The following is a 19747-nucleotide window of genomic DNA, read 5'->3' as shown; positions in this document are numbered from 1 at the left end:
TGTATTATCTATTTGCCTCTTCTTATAGTTTGATATTCAGATCTGGAAGAGATATTGGTGAATCCTACCTGTATGGCCATGTGTCAAAAGATGAAACAACAACAACAACAAAAATATATATATACATATATGTATGTGTGTGTGTGTGTGTGTGTGTGTGTGTGTGTATATATATATATATATATATATATGCTATTTGAACATTGCAAGAACTGTCAAGTCAGTCAGTATTCCAGGCTCCCAGCCATTTTGACTTGCATCCTCACTAAGGGCTGGGTTGCAGAAGTCCCAATTAATCCAACATCATGTTGACAGGGTAATACACTTTAGCCACAGCATGTTAATTGGAAATTATGCAAGGAAAGTAGGAGGGGGCTTTGGCTGTTCCAACTCCTCAAACCCCAAGGCAGAAAATACTGAAAGCCCAGCCAACTAAACAGGCTAACTTCCAAGAGAAGGCCGAAAACCCAAGGGACAACAAACAGTCTGGTTGAAGTATGTGACAGTTGTCTGCATTGTACCGATGTCACTCCCATGTTCTGTCTCATAATGGCCCATTGGGGGCCTGAGACGGCCAAAGAATATGCCCGGAGCTCCTGTGAGATGTTGAGTCATACAGGGCCAGTGGGAAAGGGGGTGTTCTGGCTTCGGGCCCACTCCTTATGAGGGGATTTCATTGTACTCTCTCATTACCGAGCGCCTAGCCCAGTCTGTACCACCATGGATTGTAGGGCCCTGAGGGAGCCTTGAATGTAGAAAATTCAAGGGGAAAGCAAAGAGGCTTGGGTTTGGGACCCTCCCTTAAAGAGGCAGGCTTTCTTTCATAGGGATTCTCATGAACCAAAGAATCAGCCTAAAAAAATTCAGTCCCTATTTCATTGTTGAGAACATAAACTTGGTCCAGAAGTGCAGTAAAACAACTGCTTCCCTGTCAGACCTTTTTATTCAGCAAGTATGTTCAGAGATCAGGATGTGAACCACAGACCACATCTGTAGAAGGCTGTAGTTAAAAATATACATCCTCAAATAGATTTTTATCTTCTGTTTAATTTTTGTTATGCTAAGGTTAAGGATATAATCTGAGAAATCAAAGACACTATTCTTTGGGGAGCTTTAAGTTTAAAAAATTGGATATCCATTTTCATGTTTTTTAATATTGATCATTGACTATAAACTGCTAATTGTCCTTCTTACCTCGTGCCAGCAGTTGGACAGTGGCCATTAATTCCTCTAAATTTCTGTCATTTTTTTTTTTTTACATTGGCAAAGTTTATCCATTCACCTGCTTGTATAGGTAAAACCGAGGCCTGATCTGGGAATGATTTGCTGGAAGGCCTTTTGCCCCAGTCACCATTCCAGCAGTTCACATTGGAGTGAAGAAAAGAGCCTTTGGTCCTCTGTAGACATCGAAATCGGTCTCTATTGCTGGAAATTACTAAGCATTGAAATGGAGCCAAGCCCATGCTAGCCTGGCAATAATTACATTGAGAAACTGAGCCATGGAACAAATCTCAATGATGTTCATGTAATAAATGTTAATAAGTGACTGTTATGTATGAGGCACCATGTTCAGCACTGGGCTCGCAAACAGAAAATCTAATTCTCACTCTCATGGAACTCATACTTTCATGGCATCCTTGACTGCCTACCCTTATTCATCCTACAACTCAATCGTTTCCCAAGTACTATTATGGGTACCTTTGCCTCCTCTTCTCTATCCACATGGTTATGCAAATTTAGAACCAAATGAATTTTCATTTGGATTATTGTCATGGCCTTCAAACCTGGCTTGTTTACCTCAAGCCTTTCTTCATTCCAGGCCATTTTATACCCAATGGCCAAGTTTATTTATTTTTAAATATGGGTTTGATGATGTCACAGGTTGGCCTTTTGGGGCATAATATAAGGTAAGAGAGAGAGGAAGAAATGTGAAATTATACTCAGGTCAGTGGGAGGTAGATTAAAAAGAAGCTTAAAATACTAAAGGAGCTTGGACAGAATTATAGAAGCAGCAAGAAGGCACTGCAATTCTTGAAATGGATAATGGCATTATCAAATTTCTCATGTAGGGAACTGAATAGTAGAGATGTAGAAATAGGACTACTGCTTAAGTCAGATTCTGGTGACTGACCGTGGTGGGCTGATGATGGCTGCTGCTCGATGTCCAACCAAGTAAACGTTAGGGAAGCTCATCACCAGGTTGAATACTGCACTTTTATTTTAAGAATATTTATCTCAATACAAGGGATAATATTATTTAAAAAAATTACTCATGCATATATATTGTGCAAAAAAATTCTAAATAAAATAAAATTTTAAAAAAAGAATATTTATCTCATATTGCATCCTTTCCCAATTCCATCTAAAAACAATTTTAGCATTCATTTTAAAAATGAGTAGCTAATTTCTTCAAAGTTGATCTTGATATAATATTGCTGTGTGCAATATTCCTGTTACTGTGTACATCCATCTCCTGGTTTAGGACGTTGCAGTAATTCTTTCTAGATTTTTCTGAGAACGTCTTGTTCATAGTTTCTTATAGAACAATAATAAACAAATAATGGAAAAATAAATACATTTTCCAAGGATCTTCTTAAAGAATCCTATTTATCATTTATCTCACAAAGTGTTTCATTACACTCATATTAAATTTACCCCATTTTACTTTTCCCCTTTTCCTTCTCCCAGTGTATTTTTCTCACCCTTTGATTTGATTGTTTTAAATATCATGTTATCATATTGAACACATACCTGTATCCTCTATCTGTATTCCTTCTAATGACCTTAAAAATAAGAAAGTTCTTAGGAATTAAAAGTATCATGTTTTCATGTAGTAATATAAATGGTTTTTAATCTTATTCAATATCATATGATTTTTATTTCCTATTGACCTTTTTATGATTCTGTTGATCTTTGTTCTGGAATTTTCATCGGCAATGTTTGAAAGTTCTCTATTTCTTTAAAAGACCACTTTTTTTCTGAAATATTATACTTAGTTTTGGTGGAAAATTATTTTTGGTTGTAATCCTAACTCCGTTGACTTATAGAATATTGTCATTTATTATCTGCGTATATAAATCATCTGAATTGTTTGCTGATCTATACTAGCATATACTATATAGAGATAGTATAGTATTTATACTATACTATTACTGGGGAAAGCAAACAATTCAGATGATTTATATGCATAGATGATAAATAACATGAGCCAAACAAGTTGTACAATAACAACTTTTTGTTGTGCTTTTGAAGACAAACAACAAAGCTGGAAAGATTGTTATCAACACTATTCCTATTCATGATTCCAGAGGATCAATGATAAAATGAGCTACCTGCCTCCTGACAGAAAGGAAATGTGTTTGTCATGTGCAATGAGACATATATCTTTGTGTAGATAGTCAGTTAGGGGACTTATTTTATATGACGGAGCATATTTGTTATAAGGAATTTTTTTTGTTGTTGTTGTTCTTCCCCCAATGCAACAGGAGGAAGAGAAAATAGACTTTTATTTTCTTTAAAGATAGTAGAAGATACTACAAATATGAAAGATTGAAACCTTTTTAAAATAAATTGTTTTACTTGATTTTTTTTACTGTGCTACAAGAGACATTTCACACACTAATCTAGAAATGTTTGTCATACAAAACAAATCAATATAGCTTTGATTTTAATAAATGGTGTCCCATCAGTTTGAATTATCTCTTTTTATTAGGCATGACATATTACAGCATTGACTCACATATAATTAGAGATTTTTAATATCACACACAAATCAAAACTATACAAAATAATATTACATTAAGCTTGTTTTTCACTTTTTTAAGAACAGAAAATATGAGAACTTATATTTGCATGTCTGTGTTATGACCACATAATGAAAACAAAATCCCATAGGCTTTAAAACGAATCAGATACTGTTAAGATGGATAGTGATACAATTCACAGCAGGTGGTATTGCAGGATCAGTTACATTTAATTAGACTTGAACAAGAACATTGGTCATGACTTTGGTTGTTTTGGTAAAGAGGAACAAATGTAGTTTTGTCGTAGTCCTATAGGAAAATAATAATTGTCAAACATGAAAATTGTCAAGGTCCTGATGAGGACCTTTGTTTATAGAAAGAGCACTGAATTTTCAAGTATGAGGACATGGATTTGAATGTGAGCCCAATCACTTATTATCTGGGTGATTTTAAATAAACCACTTCCCTTCTAGGATCAATCGCTCTCTCGCTCCCCACACCCTTAATTGGTAAAATGAGGGGGATTGAAGTAAATGATTCATAAGGTTCCTTTTAGATATAAATCCTTAAAAATCTAAGAATTTGCCTTAAAATCATGTTTGTCTCTAAGAGATGACAATTATTTATTTCATTATTTGATTAATACCCCCTTTAAAAAACAAACCAAAAAACTTCTAAGTTCAGAACAAAAATATAAATGAATTGATTTTATATTCTAATCAAAGGGAGGAAAGCTTAAAAGGTAACAAACCATATAAAATAGCCACCAAAGGCCATCTCAAACAATCATTATAGTAAAATGTACCTAGCAATAAAGGCCACAAAGTCTGTCCGACCCTATGGAGTGAGAAAAGCCAATGAACAATCTTTGTGTTTCTTTCATATGCAGGAGATACTAATGATTTTGGAAGAAGACCACCCACCCCTTTTAGTGGCTCACTTCTAGGAGGACATTGCTAAGAATTGCACAAGGGAGTGATGGTGTCATACTAGCCATACCTTTCAAGGCAGTGGCCATATTCTGGAGATCTGAGATCGTTATGCGGTAGGATGTTTCAAGCAAAATTGTTAAGGTTTGAATGGCTTGTTATTTTGCAATTTCTTTTTAGGGTTTATAGTTAAAAATTGATTTCATCAACCACTTTTCTTCACACAATTCAGTGTACATTATCCCTTCTAGTTATCTCTTGGCAAAAAAAAGACACTATTTTGCATTGCCCCTATAGGATGGGTCTCACTTTAGAATTCTTGACTATAATTTGTTTTTGTTTTTGTTTTTAAGTTCCATCAGTGCCTTCTCTGTGTGTGTCGGGATGCTTCTGATTTCCTTTTAAATCATTTCAAAAGTTACAATTCATGTTTTCTAATAATGCCATTGCATGGAGAGTAACTCAGTTTTTCTCTTTCCACACCAATGCAGTGAATACATACAGAATAGTAATTTATTACTATGAATTTGATAGCTGACTTATTTTTGACATTTTATTTAAAATTCACAGCTGGTCACAAGAATTCCCAGTTCTATCACTGTCTCAGTCTAGTTGTTTTTTTCTTTCTCCCCATAAATTTCTCTTTAAAAAGTCATTTCCTAAGGGGATATCTCTCTCTCCCTCTTTCTTTTCCTTCCTCCTTCTTTCTCTCCTTCCCCCACATCTCTCTGTCTCTGTCTCTCTTTTCTTCAGATATTATACAAACAAACGCAAAGATTCTGGAGATTTCTCTGTGTTGATGCAAAGACTGATATAGATTATAATTTTTTGAATTTTCTGAGAACTCTGTCTGGTAGAAATAGAGTTTGAAAAATGAATGAAGTTTCTTCTTGCCATGTTAGACTTGTACTAGCTCGGAGGCCCATCTTTTCTGTGAGATCATTTGTTTCCCTCCATATTGTACAGGTGAGGAAAATCAATAGCCACCAGAAAGCAGAATGATTAAATGAACCTTAAAGGTTTAGATTCCAGCCTTTAGATGTCTTTTTCTCTACGTGTTTGACCTTTTTTGGATAATATCTTTAAGAGAAGGAAAATAGAAACATGGAAGTTATTGTAAATGAATATTGTTTGTTTGAATAAAGAGAGGGAGCATCAGGGTCACTGATTTTTCATTTAAAGCCTATCTGTGCATACTTCCATAATCTAATCCTAGAGAACTATATTTTCTGGATGTTTAATTATTCAGGCTCCAACCCAGAGTGAAATGATGGGCTCAGCTAGCTTGGAAAGTGAGCTATTGTCAAGTTGAAGAGACTGCATTATCTTTCACATTATTTCACAATGCAAATTTATAATATCAAAGGCAAGAGTCTTGATTTCTCTGTACACAAAGATTTTCTATTTAGTTAATGCAGCATCTCTGGAACTAAATTGCACCAAATGAGAAAAGCTGTTGAGAGGCAGTCAGCTTCATGCTTTCCCTGGGCAGGAGAATTTATCTTCTACTGGGGAGTGCAGGAAGAGGGATGATTACTCACTCATGCAAACTCTCTCCCTTAAATATTGCTGTTTAGAGACAAAATGCTGGAGCCCTCTAAGAAAGTGCCCAACTGCTTGCAAATCTAATCACTTTCCTTAGGGGTGGGAAGTGGGGGTGGCTGCTGTCCATGGTGTGGCAGCTGGAACAGAACCTAGGATGTTCCTATGAAGAGGCTCCCCGGCTGGCACTTCCCCCTGAGCACACCCTTTGTTCACAACGCCCTTTAGTGGCTCAGGGCTCCTTACTAGCCCCATTGGGCCTAGCTGAGGGCGATGGTAGACAAATGACCTTGAAACACATTCCACATACTTGTACACCTTCTGACAGCCAGCTTAGGGAGAAAACAAGGCGAAGAACAAAAGTCAAAACCACAAATGTGCAAACTGCTTAACTAAAGGAGAGAAGTAGTCAGACTGGTTATCATGGGAGCCGTGTATTAGGTTTTCAAACTATAGACAACTAAAAAGAAAATACCTTTTCAAGTCCAAGGGCTAAGAGAGGAAGTGGACCATAAGTGCCTCTGTGTAAACAAACCAAGGAGCATGTGAAAGAGTAACAGACATGTTTCAGTGTGGCTTCTGTAAAACGATCCCCTAAAGACTGAGAAGGGGAAGGAACAAAGTACAAAAGTTGAGGGGAGGAGGGAAGACTTCGGATATTATTTCTAGTCCCAAAAGGTGAGGGTCCAGTGCGAGAAAGATCTTTGTAAACACAGCAGGTTTGTGGCAGTGCTCACCAGTTGGGCCGGGGGGTTCCTAAGATTGTTTAGGAACCCAAGTAAACTTCCAACCTTCTTCATCTCGCCGTACAAAAGCTTGTCCCTGCTGGAAGGAATGGGTTTTCACATGGCAGTGGGGGGTCAGGGATGTGGAAAAGACCACATCCGTTTTGTTGGGTGAGACATCAGGGGTATAGCCAGGTGAGATGAAAGGGGGAAAAGAGTTGGGGGAAAGGTTAGACACGGTTTGTAAAGCACGTGATTGGTTGGGCACCCCAGAGAAAAAGAGCAAGTCCTCCTCCCGTTGGCTGCCTGTGTTCTGTAAGGGTGCCACCTGGCCACTCTCATAAGAAATGCCAGCCCCAATGCCACCATGTTCGTAGCTGGACTCCTCACTAGCAAACTGTGGAAATGTGCTTCTTTCAGGCTGAGAGAGCAAGGCACTGTAGTTAGCTGGCACACTATCATCAATGGTGTCAAGGTCTTTTAATCCAAGGGTTTTCAGGACCCATGAGTCCACAGATGGACCTGGCTGCCCCTCACAGGCGGCAAACTCATTAAAGAGGTTTCTCTTGGCATTCTTGGGATGGGGCGTGTCCATGGCAGGGTACCTGCCCTCCCTTGGTTTCCTCTTCCCATTTTCTGTACATCCGTAGATGTGGGGGGGTCCATTCTGCATCAGCAGTTTCTAGAGGAGACAAAATTGGATACACTGGTAAAGAGATCGGAAAATGAGGAACCTTAGGAAAAAGGGACACTTCTTCTTCATGTTCAACCAACAGAGATATTGGAGGTATCTGATATTGTCAAGTATATGTTTATATAAAGTACATAGAAGCCCAGTACCACTGATTTCTCTTGATATACATTAACAGTCATGTCTAGATTATTCATTCTTATAGCTTACAGGAAAAGGCTCTTCCTGACCACTTTCTGGATGACTCCTCTCGGGGAAGTTGGAATGACATGAAAGAATGGAAAGTATACGATACTTGGAGCTTGGAAAGATGGATTCAAAACTGGACCTAATCTTTGGGTGCCAAAGGAACCAGTCATGTCTTTGGGACTCTGTTTCCTTATCTGGCTTAAAACAGATGACCTCTAAAATTCTTTCCAGCTCCAAAACTATGGTTCCACATCCCCTAACAACCTCTCAGGGAAACTATATAACAATAGAGGAAAGCAGAGTTTTCATCTTTGGACTGTTTGAACTGTATCACATGACACAGGAACTTTTCAGTGGCTCTTAATAAAGCAAGGAAAATATCAAAGAAAGGAAAACAATCCACTAGAGCGATTAAAAAAAAAAGACTTGGGAGTAAGGAGGAGCAAGTAATGACATCTCAAGAACACCTTGGAATTGTCTTCACAATGTTCAAAAATGATATTTTTCATACTTAGAACAAAATAAAAACAACCTCAAGCCTAGTGGGATGACACACCTTATTTAACATTATACATTAAATCCAGATAAATCTGAACTTTTAAATAAGGTGGGTGGGAATAGAGATACAATGGATTACTCTTTGCCCTGATTTTCCCTCATTGGGAAGGCTGTTGAGCATCTCCATCTCCTTTGGCATGTGAGTTTGGACCCAAGAGGCAAGGTCATTGCTGACTGCCTCCGCATGACTAACTCCCTTTCCTCCTATATACAAATACATGGAGCCAGCTTAGATTAGTTAATGAAAAGAGTGATAATCATGATTAACACACAAATAAAAATAGGACAAAGTACAGAAATGGGGAGCTGAAGGGGACGTGTAACTTTAAAAGTCTCAAATGCAATATTTATCTACAAATTTGTAACTAGAATGGAGAGATCCAGCCTTGGTCCCAATGTGCTAATAATATAAAGGAGTTAGGGTGACACTTCCTCCCCACATAATCCTCTATATTTGTATGTGTCCATTTAATCATGGACTTTTTTTCCTCATCTCACTTTTGTATCTCTACCACCCAGCACAGTGCCTGGCATAAACCAGCTTCTTAATTCTTGCTGATTGACCAATGAAGCTAGATTATGCTATACAGTCACTCTAAGGTATTAAAAATATATCGCCTGAGTACCTTTACAGCATTGTGCATTTCTTCCAGGAACTCAGAAGAGTCTCCAACCCTTCCCTGACCCCCAAACTCCCTTCTGGCTTCACAATGAAAGCATTTCATACCTTGGCTCTCTGCTCAAGACATTTCACTAAAGCCGAATTCAGGTATTGTCTCAGGTTGTTGTTCTCTTCGTGTAACCTGGCAAGTTCTTCCTCCTTCTGCAGCAGGGTGTCTTGGAGCTAGGGAGGAGATGCCCACAATAGTGAAAGCTGCTCGCCAATATTGACTTTGTAACTTTATCAATTGGCTCATGGGCCTGCTTAGCCTCCATTAGGCTTTTGTTTGCTTTCTGAAGACAATCTCAGGAAATTCTAGTCCTGCATTCAACCTGTCCTTCCCATCCCCCACTTGACTGTTCAGTTTTCAGCTTTCAACTTTGCCTGTTCTTTGCAAACTATTTGACAAGATTGGGACACTTCCAGAATGGCCATTCTGGGAGAATAACTGACGTGTGTGCAGGAAAGCAGGGACCACCCACAACTATTCCAACAGAAACAATGGCACTCAGAGAAAAGGATCTCCTGGAACCTTGCTCTCTGCCATTCACATAGGTTCTGGGTTCAATTTAATCTGTTCTGTGAGGCTGGAGGTCAAATTCCTCTGCAAACAAATACACAAGAAAATCCCCATGATAGAAAAGCTAGATTGACAAAATTGCCTTGACTTCTCTCGTTTGATGAACTTTCTTGGACTTTTGCTGATAGTTGTAGCCCCTTAATGAAAGCCATCACTTGAAGGAGATGGGGGAGTGAAAGAGAGTGGTCATGAGAAGCTATCATCTTCTATAAAAGGTTCAAGAGGCTGCCTTATCCCAAGAATCAACACCTACCTGCTTGTTTCTGTAGAGTTGTGAAGACAGCTGATTGCCTGCCCCGGCATAATCTTCACAGACCAAGGAATCCAAATCATTGCATTGCTCTGGGGGAAAATATAAAGGGAATGATCAGGAAGACACTTTGTAAGCCCTGTCTGAATCTGTCTGATTGTTTTGGAACTATACAGTGAAGATGTTATTCCAGCCAAGGATTTTATAGGGAAAAATAGCTGAGCCACTTTCTACCATTTTCAGACAGGTGAGTCCATGATGGAAAATTTCCAAAGAATTTGACTTCTGGTGGCACAAAGGTGACTAGGTTATTGTGCGCACATTGGTTTTAAATTATTCTCAATAATAGTTACACTTTCCCACAAACACACACACAATACATTCTCAAAAGGATGAATGCAGAAAGCTTTTATGGTTTATGTTGGCATATATTAATGAAATATACTATATGTATAAGTATACACACACACACACACACACACACACACACACACACACACACACACACAATGTGTTAGTGTATATGTAATTTCTCCTTGAGAACAATGGCCAATTCCACATTTCTTTGCCAGTTTTAGACCACAAAACAACAAAGAGATTTTGTCTTGATGGCTGTTGGTCAATCTCTGTTTGCTAATGGAAATGTGCCCTCAAGAAAAATTAATGTCCCTTCTAGGTATATCTGCCATGGGCAAATATTGCATTGGCAGCTAGATAGATAGTGCTAGATGTATAGAGATGAGAACATCTGTCTAAAGACCTTTTCTTGTGATATTTCATCTTACCATCAGTGTCACACTTGGCTGTACTTATATCATCTCTAGATCCTTTTTATTGTCCCCCAAACAAGTGCTAATTACTTTAGAAGAAGCAAAGGAAACTTCTACATGATTCCCTGGGTCACATGGGCACACAATGCTCTTCTCTTATCATCCTTTTAAAATAGATATTTTTGTCTTTCCAAAAACACTCATTGTGGGACTAGTTGGTATAGTGAATAGAGCATCAGCCCAGAAGTCAGGAGAACCCGAGTTCAAATCTGGTCTCAGACACTTAACACTTCCTGGTTATGTGACCCTGGACAAGTCACTTAATCCCAATTGCCTTAGCAAAAAGATAAAAAAAAAAAAAAAAAAAAAAAAAAAAAAAACTCATTGTGCTAAAGTATGGTCATCTTAAAGAGTGGGTACAGAGGAAAAAGAGGAGTTGGGGATTTGGGTCTCAATTTCTTGATTTAATCTGAGTATATCAAAGTATATGGTGGTAGAGAGCTGAAACAAAGTTCCCTTTCTGTCATTAACACTAAAATCTCAGTGTCTTTAACTGCTATATACCATGTATGAAAAATTTTAAAAAGGTTCCATTCTTAGAAATTGAAATGTCTCTGCAATAAATATTGTTAGGCCTTTCAACATTAACTGAATATTTATTGCAGTTAGGGATTAAGGAGTCATAGTGGGAGAATTCAAATTCATACCCTGACCATGTAGGAAGAGACATCAAATCCATACCTTGACCATGTGGGAGGAAGCTTTCATCTATTACATGCTCACTCCCCAAAGACCCAAGTATTCTCTTAATAATAGCGAATGACCACTTACAAGACTCTGGAGATAACATCTCCAAGAACACATCCCCTCCTCCTCTGAAACCAACCAGACAGGTCCCCCCTAATAGGAAAGGGTGAGCTTCAATGGACATCTTGAGTCCAAAAGAGCTCAATGAAATTGGACAGTACATAATGGCTAGCCACCAAAAATTCCCTGTGAGTACAATGATTCTCATCCTTTCCCCAGAATCACACATGGTAGCCCAAAAAACAAACAAATGTTATTGCATAAGAAGGTGACCGCCCTAAGTTCCCTCTTTGTCAGAGAAAAACCGGCAGGTCTCTTTGTTCCTGGATCCACGATGGTTTGGGTTTCTTTGAAAATGAACCAGCAGTCCCCCCCTTCTGGCTGGTCAGAACTCCCTCCCCTTTCCCAGAGACTTTCCAGCACTGGGTGTAATTGGTGGATTTTGGTGCCGGAGAGCTCCCAGAGCAGTGCTGGGGAAAGCAGAAGAGCAAGACTTACCCTCTGCCTGTGGCTCTTGTTGCTGCTCTCTGTTGTCCAGGAGACCAGCAGCCCAAAAAGAGACCCAAGTTTCCCTGGAAACGTCAACACTGGATGCTGACGTTGAGGTGGAATGGGGGCAATTATAGTCCTGGCCCCCTGCAAAGTGCTGATCTTGGCAGGGGAGACTGGCGCTCTGTAAAATACAACACAAGGGGTGGGGTCCAGGCATGTGAGTGATACCAAAGAGGACAGAAAAGGTGGCAGGAGGAAGGAGACATTAGACACACAAAAGGAATACTGAAGGTAGGAGAAGTTGGCGTGGGCTTCGTTTGTGAGTGGTCAGAGTGTACTTAATATAATTTTCTATTTCTTCCTTTGACCAGAAAGTAAAATCCAACTCCAATCCTTTTGAACACAGATCATCTCAATGAGCACCTTTTACTTTCTAATTTGTCTTGCTCTTTAATAGTCAAATAAGAAAGTAACATAATTCAGAATTTCTCAAAAGTATCCTACAAATTTAGGATAGCCTTACTGAATTGGTGTAAAGAACTATTCTTGAATCTAGTCTATAATTCCATTTCCTTCTAACAAAAAAGGGGGGGAACAAACCCTATGAAATAAATCTCCAGATGCTACATATATCTTTGCCTTTATAAGTAGGCACATCACCTGGGATCAATTTACCCACATTGCTCAGACTTCACTTCATTCGATTAAGTACAAAGTGGAGAAAGGACCAACTAATAAGGCTCCAGCCTTGTCTTTCTTGACTATTAGGTCTGAGGATCCCACAACAGATGGAGGGACCCCAAGAAATGAAACATTTCTTGATTGGCCTGAGACAGAAATCCCCCAATAACAACAAGAACTAGGGATTTTTAGAATGTGCTCTTTTTGTTTCCCCGAAGGCAGCTCCTGACCAAATTGTCCAATTCAGGAATACTGTTCCCATACTCAAGGACCAGTTGGCTTAACTTTAATTCTTGCATTGGAAGTGGCTGGTTTCGCACCTGTCGATTGACACTTGCATACATACATTCATACATGCATGTTGTAACAAAATTAAGTGTTAACTTGCATAGTGAATTCTCTCAGCTGCATCTCAGTAACTATAAAACATATTATATCATTATAATATTGATACATAATATATGTAATATATAATAATATATCATATCAAGAACTCCTGAGACCCAATCTTGACTCCAGTTTCCATCTGCAGTTCCTTTTGGATGGAAAATAGAAGACTGCCAGTCCTAATCCCTCTCAGTCCCGGATCTCGTCCTCCGGCACACCTGTCTATCATTCAGCACTCCCTCCGAGGCTAACCTAAGGAAGGGCATGGAGTCCTTCTCCACCACCTTGCTCTGGGGATGCTACCTGGAGCGCAGCCTGTCCGGGTTAATGGGTCTGGAACTCGTAATCTTTGTATTGGAAAATGGTTAAACTTCCAGATGTCACTTATCTTTGCACTAGAGAGCCAAGAAATCTTCCTCTTCTCACACGTTCGAATTTCCTTAGGCTAAATATAAACCAGGAGGAAAGGCGCAGGGAGACGCAAGGAATCACGGACGCTCATCCTGGCTCCTTTTCCCTGCCACTAGTTGCCAGAGGTTCCCGCCTGGGAGCGAACCCTGCTAGGACGCCGCGGCCCCGGAACTTCAGCCAAGTTTTTCCAGAGTTTTTTCCCTGCAAGAGCGCGGGCTGCAAGCTCACTCCGGGGCTAAGGAGAGCCTCCCTCCTTATCTAACCCATACCTGGCAGCACCAAGAAAATCCCCGGCAGACTCCGGCTCTGCTGGGATGCGCAGCAGTGAGAAACCAAAGGGGGGGGGGGGGGAGGCAGAGGCGCGGCGGGGCTAAGAAATCCAGCGGCTGTGGACAGAGGGCAGGCAGAAGCAGGTGGAGGAAAGGCCCGGGGGAGCGAGCGCCGCTGGGACGGAACCTGCGGGAGCCGCATGTGCCCGGGACGCCTGCCTCCCCGCTGCAAGGAGCCCGCGAGCTCTCGCCGGCGCGGAGCCAAGCGCCTGCCTCCCGCTCCCCACTTACCATGGTGCAGGCGGGGCCGCGGGAGCCGCAGCCCGGAGCGCACTCTCCCCCGTCCGCCCCGCAGCGGAGCTTTAAATCTCTGGGAGGGGGGAGCCCGGGGAGGCGAGTTCTAATCCCCAGGAGCTCGCGGTGACGCCTCGGGCTCTCCGGGAACGCGCGATCTGATTTGGTGCGCAGCTGTCAAACTTGTGACGTGAGGGCACAGCCTGGCAGCCGGCTACTCGAGGGTCACCGGGGCCGCGCACACACAGGGAAGGAGCCGCCGGGCTCAGGACCAAGGCCAAGTCCCGGGCGCGCGGCGGACCCAGGCTGCCCCGCTCAGTCGGCCTGGCTGCGTCCCGGCCGTGCCCCTCCCGTCGGCGAAAGCCACGGAGCGAGCGCACCGCGCCCAGCCGGGGGCCCGCTGCCCGGAGGACTCGGCAAAGTGCTCTGCGGCCCGCGCTGAGCCCGCTGGGAAGGGCCGGACGGAGCAGTCAAGGCCAGGGACGGGGGAAAGGGGCGCGAGCCACCGGAGAGAGCAGGGGAAAGTGGGGAAGGCGCCGGCAGCCGGGGAGTGGCCAAGCGGAGGGAGGGAGCCCCGCGGGCCAGGCTGAGCGGCTCGCACGGCCCGGGCTTTAGATCCGGGAGGACCCGGCCAGAGTTAATCCCACCCCCTCCGGGAAAGACGAGGAAACTGAGGCCGGAAAGTGGGAGGCTCAAGTGCCAAGGCACCACCTTTGGGAGGAGTGACTGGCGCAGACGCGCGGATGCTTGGGATGCGCGTCAAAGCTTCTCTTAGGTTAAGGGTGTAAGGGGAAACTGAGGCCACAGCTTTCTGAGGAAGCATCCCCTCCGGGGCCTCCCTGACCATGGGTGGCCAGACCTGAAAACAGACGGAAAGGAAGCCCTTTCTCTTTTCCATTTTCCACTGCACTCAGCCAGTGTTCTTAACTCCAGGAAACATCCACTCACGGACCCCTCCCCTCACAGCTTCAGGGGGCCTGCGGGAGCCGGGGCCCTTCTTCCTCCCCCCTCTCTTTGTTCAGGCTTTCACCTCTTGGGCCCACTCTCGCATCCGACATTCTGGTCCAAAGCGCCCCTCTCTGCGAGCACTGCCCCCGGTGCGCTTTCTCTCTAGCAGAAGGCAAGATCTCCGAGGACAGGACTTAGCCTTCGAGTCCCCAAATTAATAACTTCTGCGTTTCTCATTCACCCCTTCATCCGTGTCCGCACGCAGGCGCAGGAGCCAAGCTGCAAACGCACCGAGCCAGAAGAAACCGCTTTCCACAGTTTTTTCAGGATGGGGTCTTCAGGTCTGCCCAGACGGGAGGGCAGGAAAGTGACAAATCGGCAAAAAAGAGGGAGGAAGCAGCAGCAGCAGCGTCCCTGCCCGGCTCAGAACAAGCCGAGCTGTAGGCAGCCAGAGTGGGGACTGAGATGTTCCCTTCCAAGTTACGGGCTCACACTCATGCCCCATCCTGAGAGTCAACGAGCATCTCTGCCCATTACTGGAGACGCTGACTGATCCCACGAAAGGGGAAGTGCCGTGATGAAGCAGAAGGAAAAGTGATTTTCCAGGTTCAATTCTGAATTCTTCAGCCTTCAGGGATCACGCTTAGACTCCTTTGATAAATGGAAAGTGAAGTTCAGGCACAACCTGGGACCAAAGAAAGGGGATCCAAGGCAGTCTTGAAGAGAGGATTCCTGTACTTTAGGAATGAGGTGGAAGATGATAGGGAACATATTTGCTTTGAATCTAACCGGTAAAAGAAAAAAAAAAAGTGCATCTTTCCAAGAGGGCAAAAGAAAATTGTATGGGGATCAATAAATTGCTTTTCTTTTCTTTTAAGGAATCCTGATTAAAGGGGGGGGGGGGATACTCTCAAACAGTTTCATCAAGAAGGGAGAAATTGAAGGAGATTCAGTCACCTTAAAATAATATGTATATATGGATAAAAGGTTGCCACCTTGTACATGGTTAGAGCACATGAATAGAATAAGGGACTCTTGAGTAATGAGGAAAAAAAACAAACAAAACAAAACAAACAAAAAAACAACTAAGGCCTGAGTTCAAATCCTACCTAGAAAATGCGATAGGTATGTGACCTCCAGCCAGCTACTTAGAAACTCATTTTCCTTCACCATGAAATGGAGATAAATGTGAAACACCCTGTCAATATGTGGCAGTCATTATTAGTGTAGGAGTATAACTTTTTGAGAGGAAAGAGGATTCTGAGAACATTTAGTCCTCCATTTAATCTTGAAGTCTATAATTCTAAACTAGTAATGGCTGAGATTTATATAGCAGCATTTGTTTGTTTGGGGAGGGAGACAATTGGGTTTAAGTGATTTGCCCAGAACTGGGATGGTATAGAAGGATACTGGGTAGCAGACCTTTCAATTTCAATTTCAAGGTTATGCTACCAGTAGCATAACCTTGAAATTGAAATTGAAAGGTTTGGGACCAAAGACACTGAAAGACAATTCAGGAATAAAAATAAGCTCTGTAAGATTTGATGCCAGTGGATAGAAATGAATGAAATTTTTAAAAAAATTAATTAATAAAGTTACAAATTTAGAACAAAAAGGACCTCAGAGATGGACTAATCTACCCCTTTTTATACATGATAACCCTGACACTAAGAGAAGGAGATTCTTTTTTTTTTTTTTTTTTTTTTTTTTTTTTTTTTTTTTTAAATGAGGCAATTGAAGTTAAGTGACATGCCCAGGATCACACAGCTAGGAAGTATTAAGTGTCTTTGAACTCAGGTCCTCCTGACTTCAAAGTCAGTTCTCTATCCACTGCGCCATCTAGCTGCTCCAGGAAATTTATTTAAATAGGATCTCTTCTTTGTGTCCTCCAATGGTGTGCCTACCCATAGATTCAGAAAACATTGTGGATAGATATGTACTCTTAAAAATATAGCTCTGAAACCCCCACTAGTGTTCTTGTAATGTCTACTTCCACTCTGTGATGGTCAGCCAGTAGAAATATTTAGCTTGAAGCAAAGATATCTACTAAAAGTGTCATAGAAAAATAAAAAGTAGCTAACAGACATACCCTCCTGTCCATAAATGGGAACTGTTACTCTCCAACAAATACATGTGGCATAAGAGAAAAAAATGGCCACATGTGAGGCTCAAATGGCCAAGGCAGCTCACCATTTTCTTATATCCTTTTCCCTTCTTATGGTGTTATTATGTTACTACTACATAGGTAGAACAGCATCTCTTCTGTGACAATCACTCCACTGGTTTCCTTGGGTTTTGCTCCTCTTTGTAACTTTACTATCTATTACAAGAGGTATTTCACTTTGGAATCCATAACTATTCATTTTCCCTACTTTTAAAAGTTGTCTTCTTTTAATCTTTTTGCTGCCCTGATTATTTGGTGTCTCCTATTATTTGACAGATTTGCTACAAAACACCTTGGCCAGTGGCAAGAGAAGGAAGATAGCAGCCATTTCCTTTTGTGCCTTCTGGTATAAACACAGGACAGAAGAAATTTTCCACAATAATCTGTCTCTTCCCTCCCAACCCCAGATTATATCTTAGAAGCAACAAGCTTTTTGGCCACTTGAATCATAACTAATATTCACCTAGCAAGTAGTGTACTACTCCTATAATTCTATAACTGAAAACTCCTAAGACTGAGTAAAGGAGAAACAAGATATAGACATATCTTTTAATTCATCAATACCTCCCCTATATATTAGCTGCCCAATTTTGTTAAATCATCAGTAAAAATAGAAAAAAAAAACACAATGGTTTATGAACCACCTCCAATTTTCACAATACCTATTTAGTAATAAAATTCTAGATTTTAAATATAGTGACAAACCTGACACACTTTTCTTTGTTTATTAAGAGTCCTATACGATGGTTTCTCCCCTATGAACAAAGGGTTCATTTAAAAACTGCCTTTTGTATTGTGATTTAAGAAGGTAGTATGAAAAGGGGCTAATAACAGAGGAGCTACTGAATCTAGGTACTGTCTCCCAGCAGGGCAAAGATAAAATAGGTAGTAACTTGACCTGCATACAGACTATAGTTGTAAGCAAAAGTGATCTGGAGGGGCAAATAGGCTGGCATATGGAATGTGATTTCATTTCTCCCCTGGAGAACACTTTTTCTATTTACCCATTAGCTTGCCTCAATGCCACAGAGAAGACAGCCATTCACTTGGTCTTCCTTCCACAGCTGCAGTATATACTTCTTATCCCATGAGAAATGCATTATTTTATCTTGTTTTTTTTTTCTTAAAGGAAATATTGTTGTTGTTTTTTAGCTTTCCCTTTCTATGCCAGTGCCCCACCAAAGGAAAAAAAAAATAAACTATCTAACTATTGACTATTAATCTATGGCAAAGTGGATAGGATACTGTTTTAGATGGGACTTCAGACTGCTAAAAGTAAAATGGGAACATTGGCAAAAGATGCCCATTTCTTCCTGGAGGAACTCTCTGCCTCCTAGTAGAATTATACTCATTGAGACTAGAAAGCTTTGTTTTGATTTTCATATTCTCTCTCTAGCACACAACATTACATCCAGAAAGTAGTTCATGAATGCTTGTTGATTGGGAGGGGTTAAGTTGGAGATGTGGAGGGTGGAATCATGATGGGGGAAAAAGGTAAGGACTCATCTAAGCACTTCCTTAACCTCCTCCAAAAAATTTACATTATGCCTCAAAAGAAATTCTAGAGAGGTAGAATCTACAAAAGGATTTAGTTTAACAATTTTTGCTTTTATCCCAAGTCAACTTGGAAGTTTGGCAAAAAAGGCTATTACACTAGGGTGAGAGTATATTGCAGTCTGGCACAGACCAGACTGTGGCCCAACAAGCCAGTAATAAACCTTGGCAGCATCTGAATGAGTGGCACTAAAGGTAGTTATTGGACCTTTAAGCCTACATAATAAGCGGGTCACGTAACCGGTCAGCTGGAAATTACAGAGTCACTTTGTTGGTACTGGGGACAGGACTCTGATGCTTTGCACTGGTGATCAGTCCTGAGTGGTATCAGGATAAGGAGGAACATTGAACACCAGACCTTGCAGCCATAGGGAAACTGGAACTCTAGTCCCAGTTCCAGGACAGAAAAGAGTGCTTGTGATAACTCATAGACCATAACACAAGCCCAGAAACATACCTCTCTTTAGTCAGGGTAAGGAAACTTTTTCTCTGCCAAGGACCATATGGATATTTATAACATCAACTTGTAGATCTCGAGCAGTGGCAAGAAGTTGTACCTAGCTTTCAGTTCATCATTGCCTATAGTCGCCTTTCCAAATGATTTTTCAGGCCCACAAGCCAGATGTTTCCCACTCCTATCTGAGATCATACTACCTTGAAAGAACCAGAGAACTTACAATCCCCAGAATTATCTCTGAAAACAGCTGCATAAAAATACCTGAAGTTTGAGACAGTTCCCCTTCCACTCCAAAAGCAGAGTTCTACTTTAGCAGAGTTAAAAAGTCAAGAAATAAACTGGAAGATGGGGAGGAAACAAAGAACAGAGCAAGATCCTGACCCCAGAAAGTTATAATGCAGACAAACAGAAACTCAGAAGAAAACAACAAAATCAAAATTAGTACATCTAAAGTCTCAGAGAAAAATTTGAATTAGTTTCAGGTCATGAAAGATCTCAAAAATGATTTTTAAAATAAAGTAAGAGAGGTAGAAGAAAAAATTGGAAGAGAAATTAGAATGTTGCAATAAAATTATGAAAAGTCAACAGCCAGGTAAAGGAAACATAAAATATTAAGAAAATAATACTTTAAAAAATAGACCAAAT

General features: G+C 41.1%; 1 protein-coding gene across 3 annotated transcripts in view; it reads right to left on the bottom strand.

Annotated features, from left to right (window-relative positions):
• Window positions 1-3685: 3685 nt before the first annotated feature.
• The window catches only part of GMNC (geminin coiled-coil domain containing), a 53402-nt gene continuing 37340 nt past the window's right edge, over window positions 3686-19747 (bottom strand). Inside the window, exons 1-5 of one of the 3 annotated variants that reach the window (XM_074297867.1) lie at window positions 15010-15430; window positions 11944-12118; window positions 9872-9960; window positions 9105-9221; window positions 3686-7621 (exon numbers count right to left, since the gene is read on the bottom strand). In XM_074297867.1, coding sequence (XP_074153968.1) covers window positions 6971-7621; window positions 9105-9221; window positions 9872-9960; window positions 11944-12118; window positions 15010-15030 — 1053 coding nt within the window. In that variant the 5' untranslated portion in view covers window positions 15031-15430 and the 3' untranslated portion in view covers window positions 3686-6970. Of the gene's footprint in view, window positions 7622-9104; window positions 9222-9871; window positions 9961-11943; window positions 12119-13976; window positions 14086-15009; window positions 15431-19747 lie in introns of those variants that run through there. The other 2 variants (XM_074297868.1, XM_074297866.1) reach the window with 2 other exon arrangements.

Source organism: Sminthopsis crassicaudata, chromosome 3 (assembly GCF_048593235.1).
Source record: "Sminthopsis crassicaudata isolate SCR6 chromosome 3, ASM4859323v1, whole genome shotgun sequence".
Classification (NCBI taxonomy): Eukaryota; Metazoa; Chordata; class Mammalia; order Dasyuromorphia; family Dasyuridae; genus Sminthopsis; species Sminthopsis crassicaudata.
The sequence above is the reverse complement of the archived record's forward strand: the minus strand, read 5'-3'. Positions and strand labels throughout refer to the sequence as shown.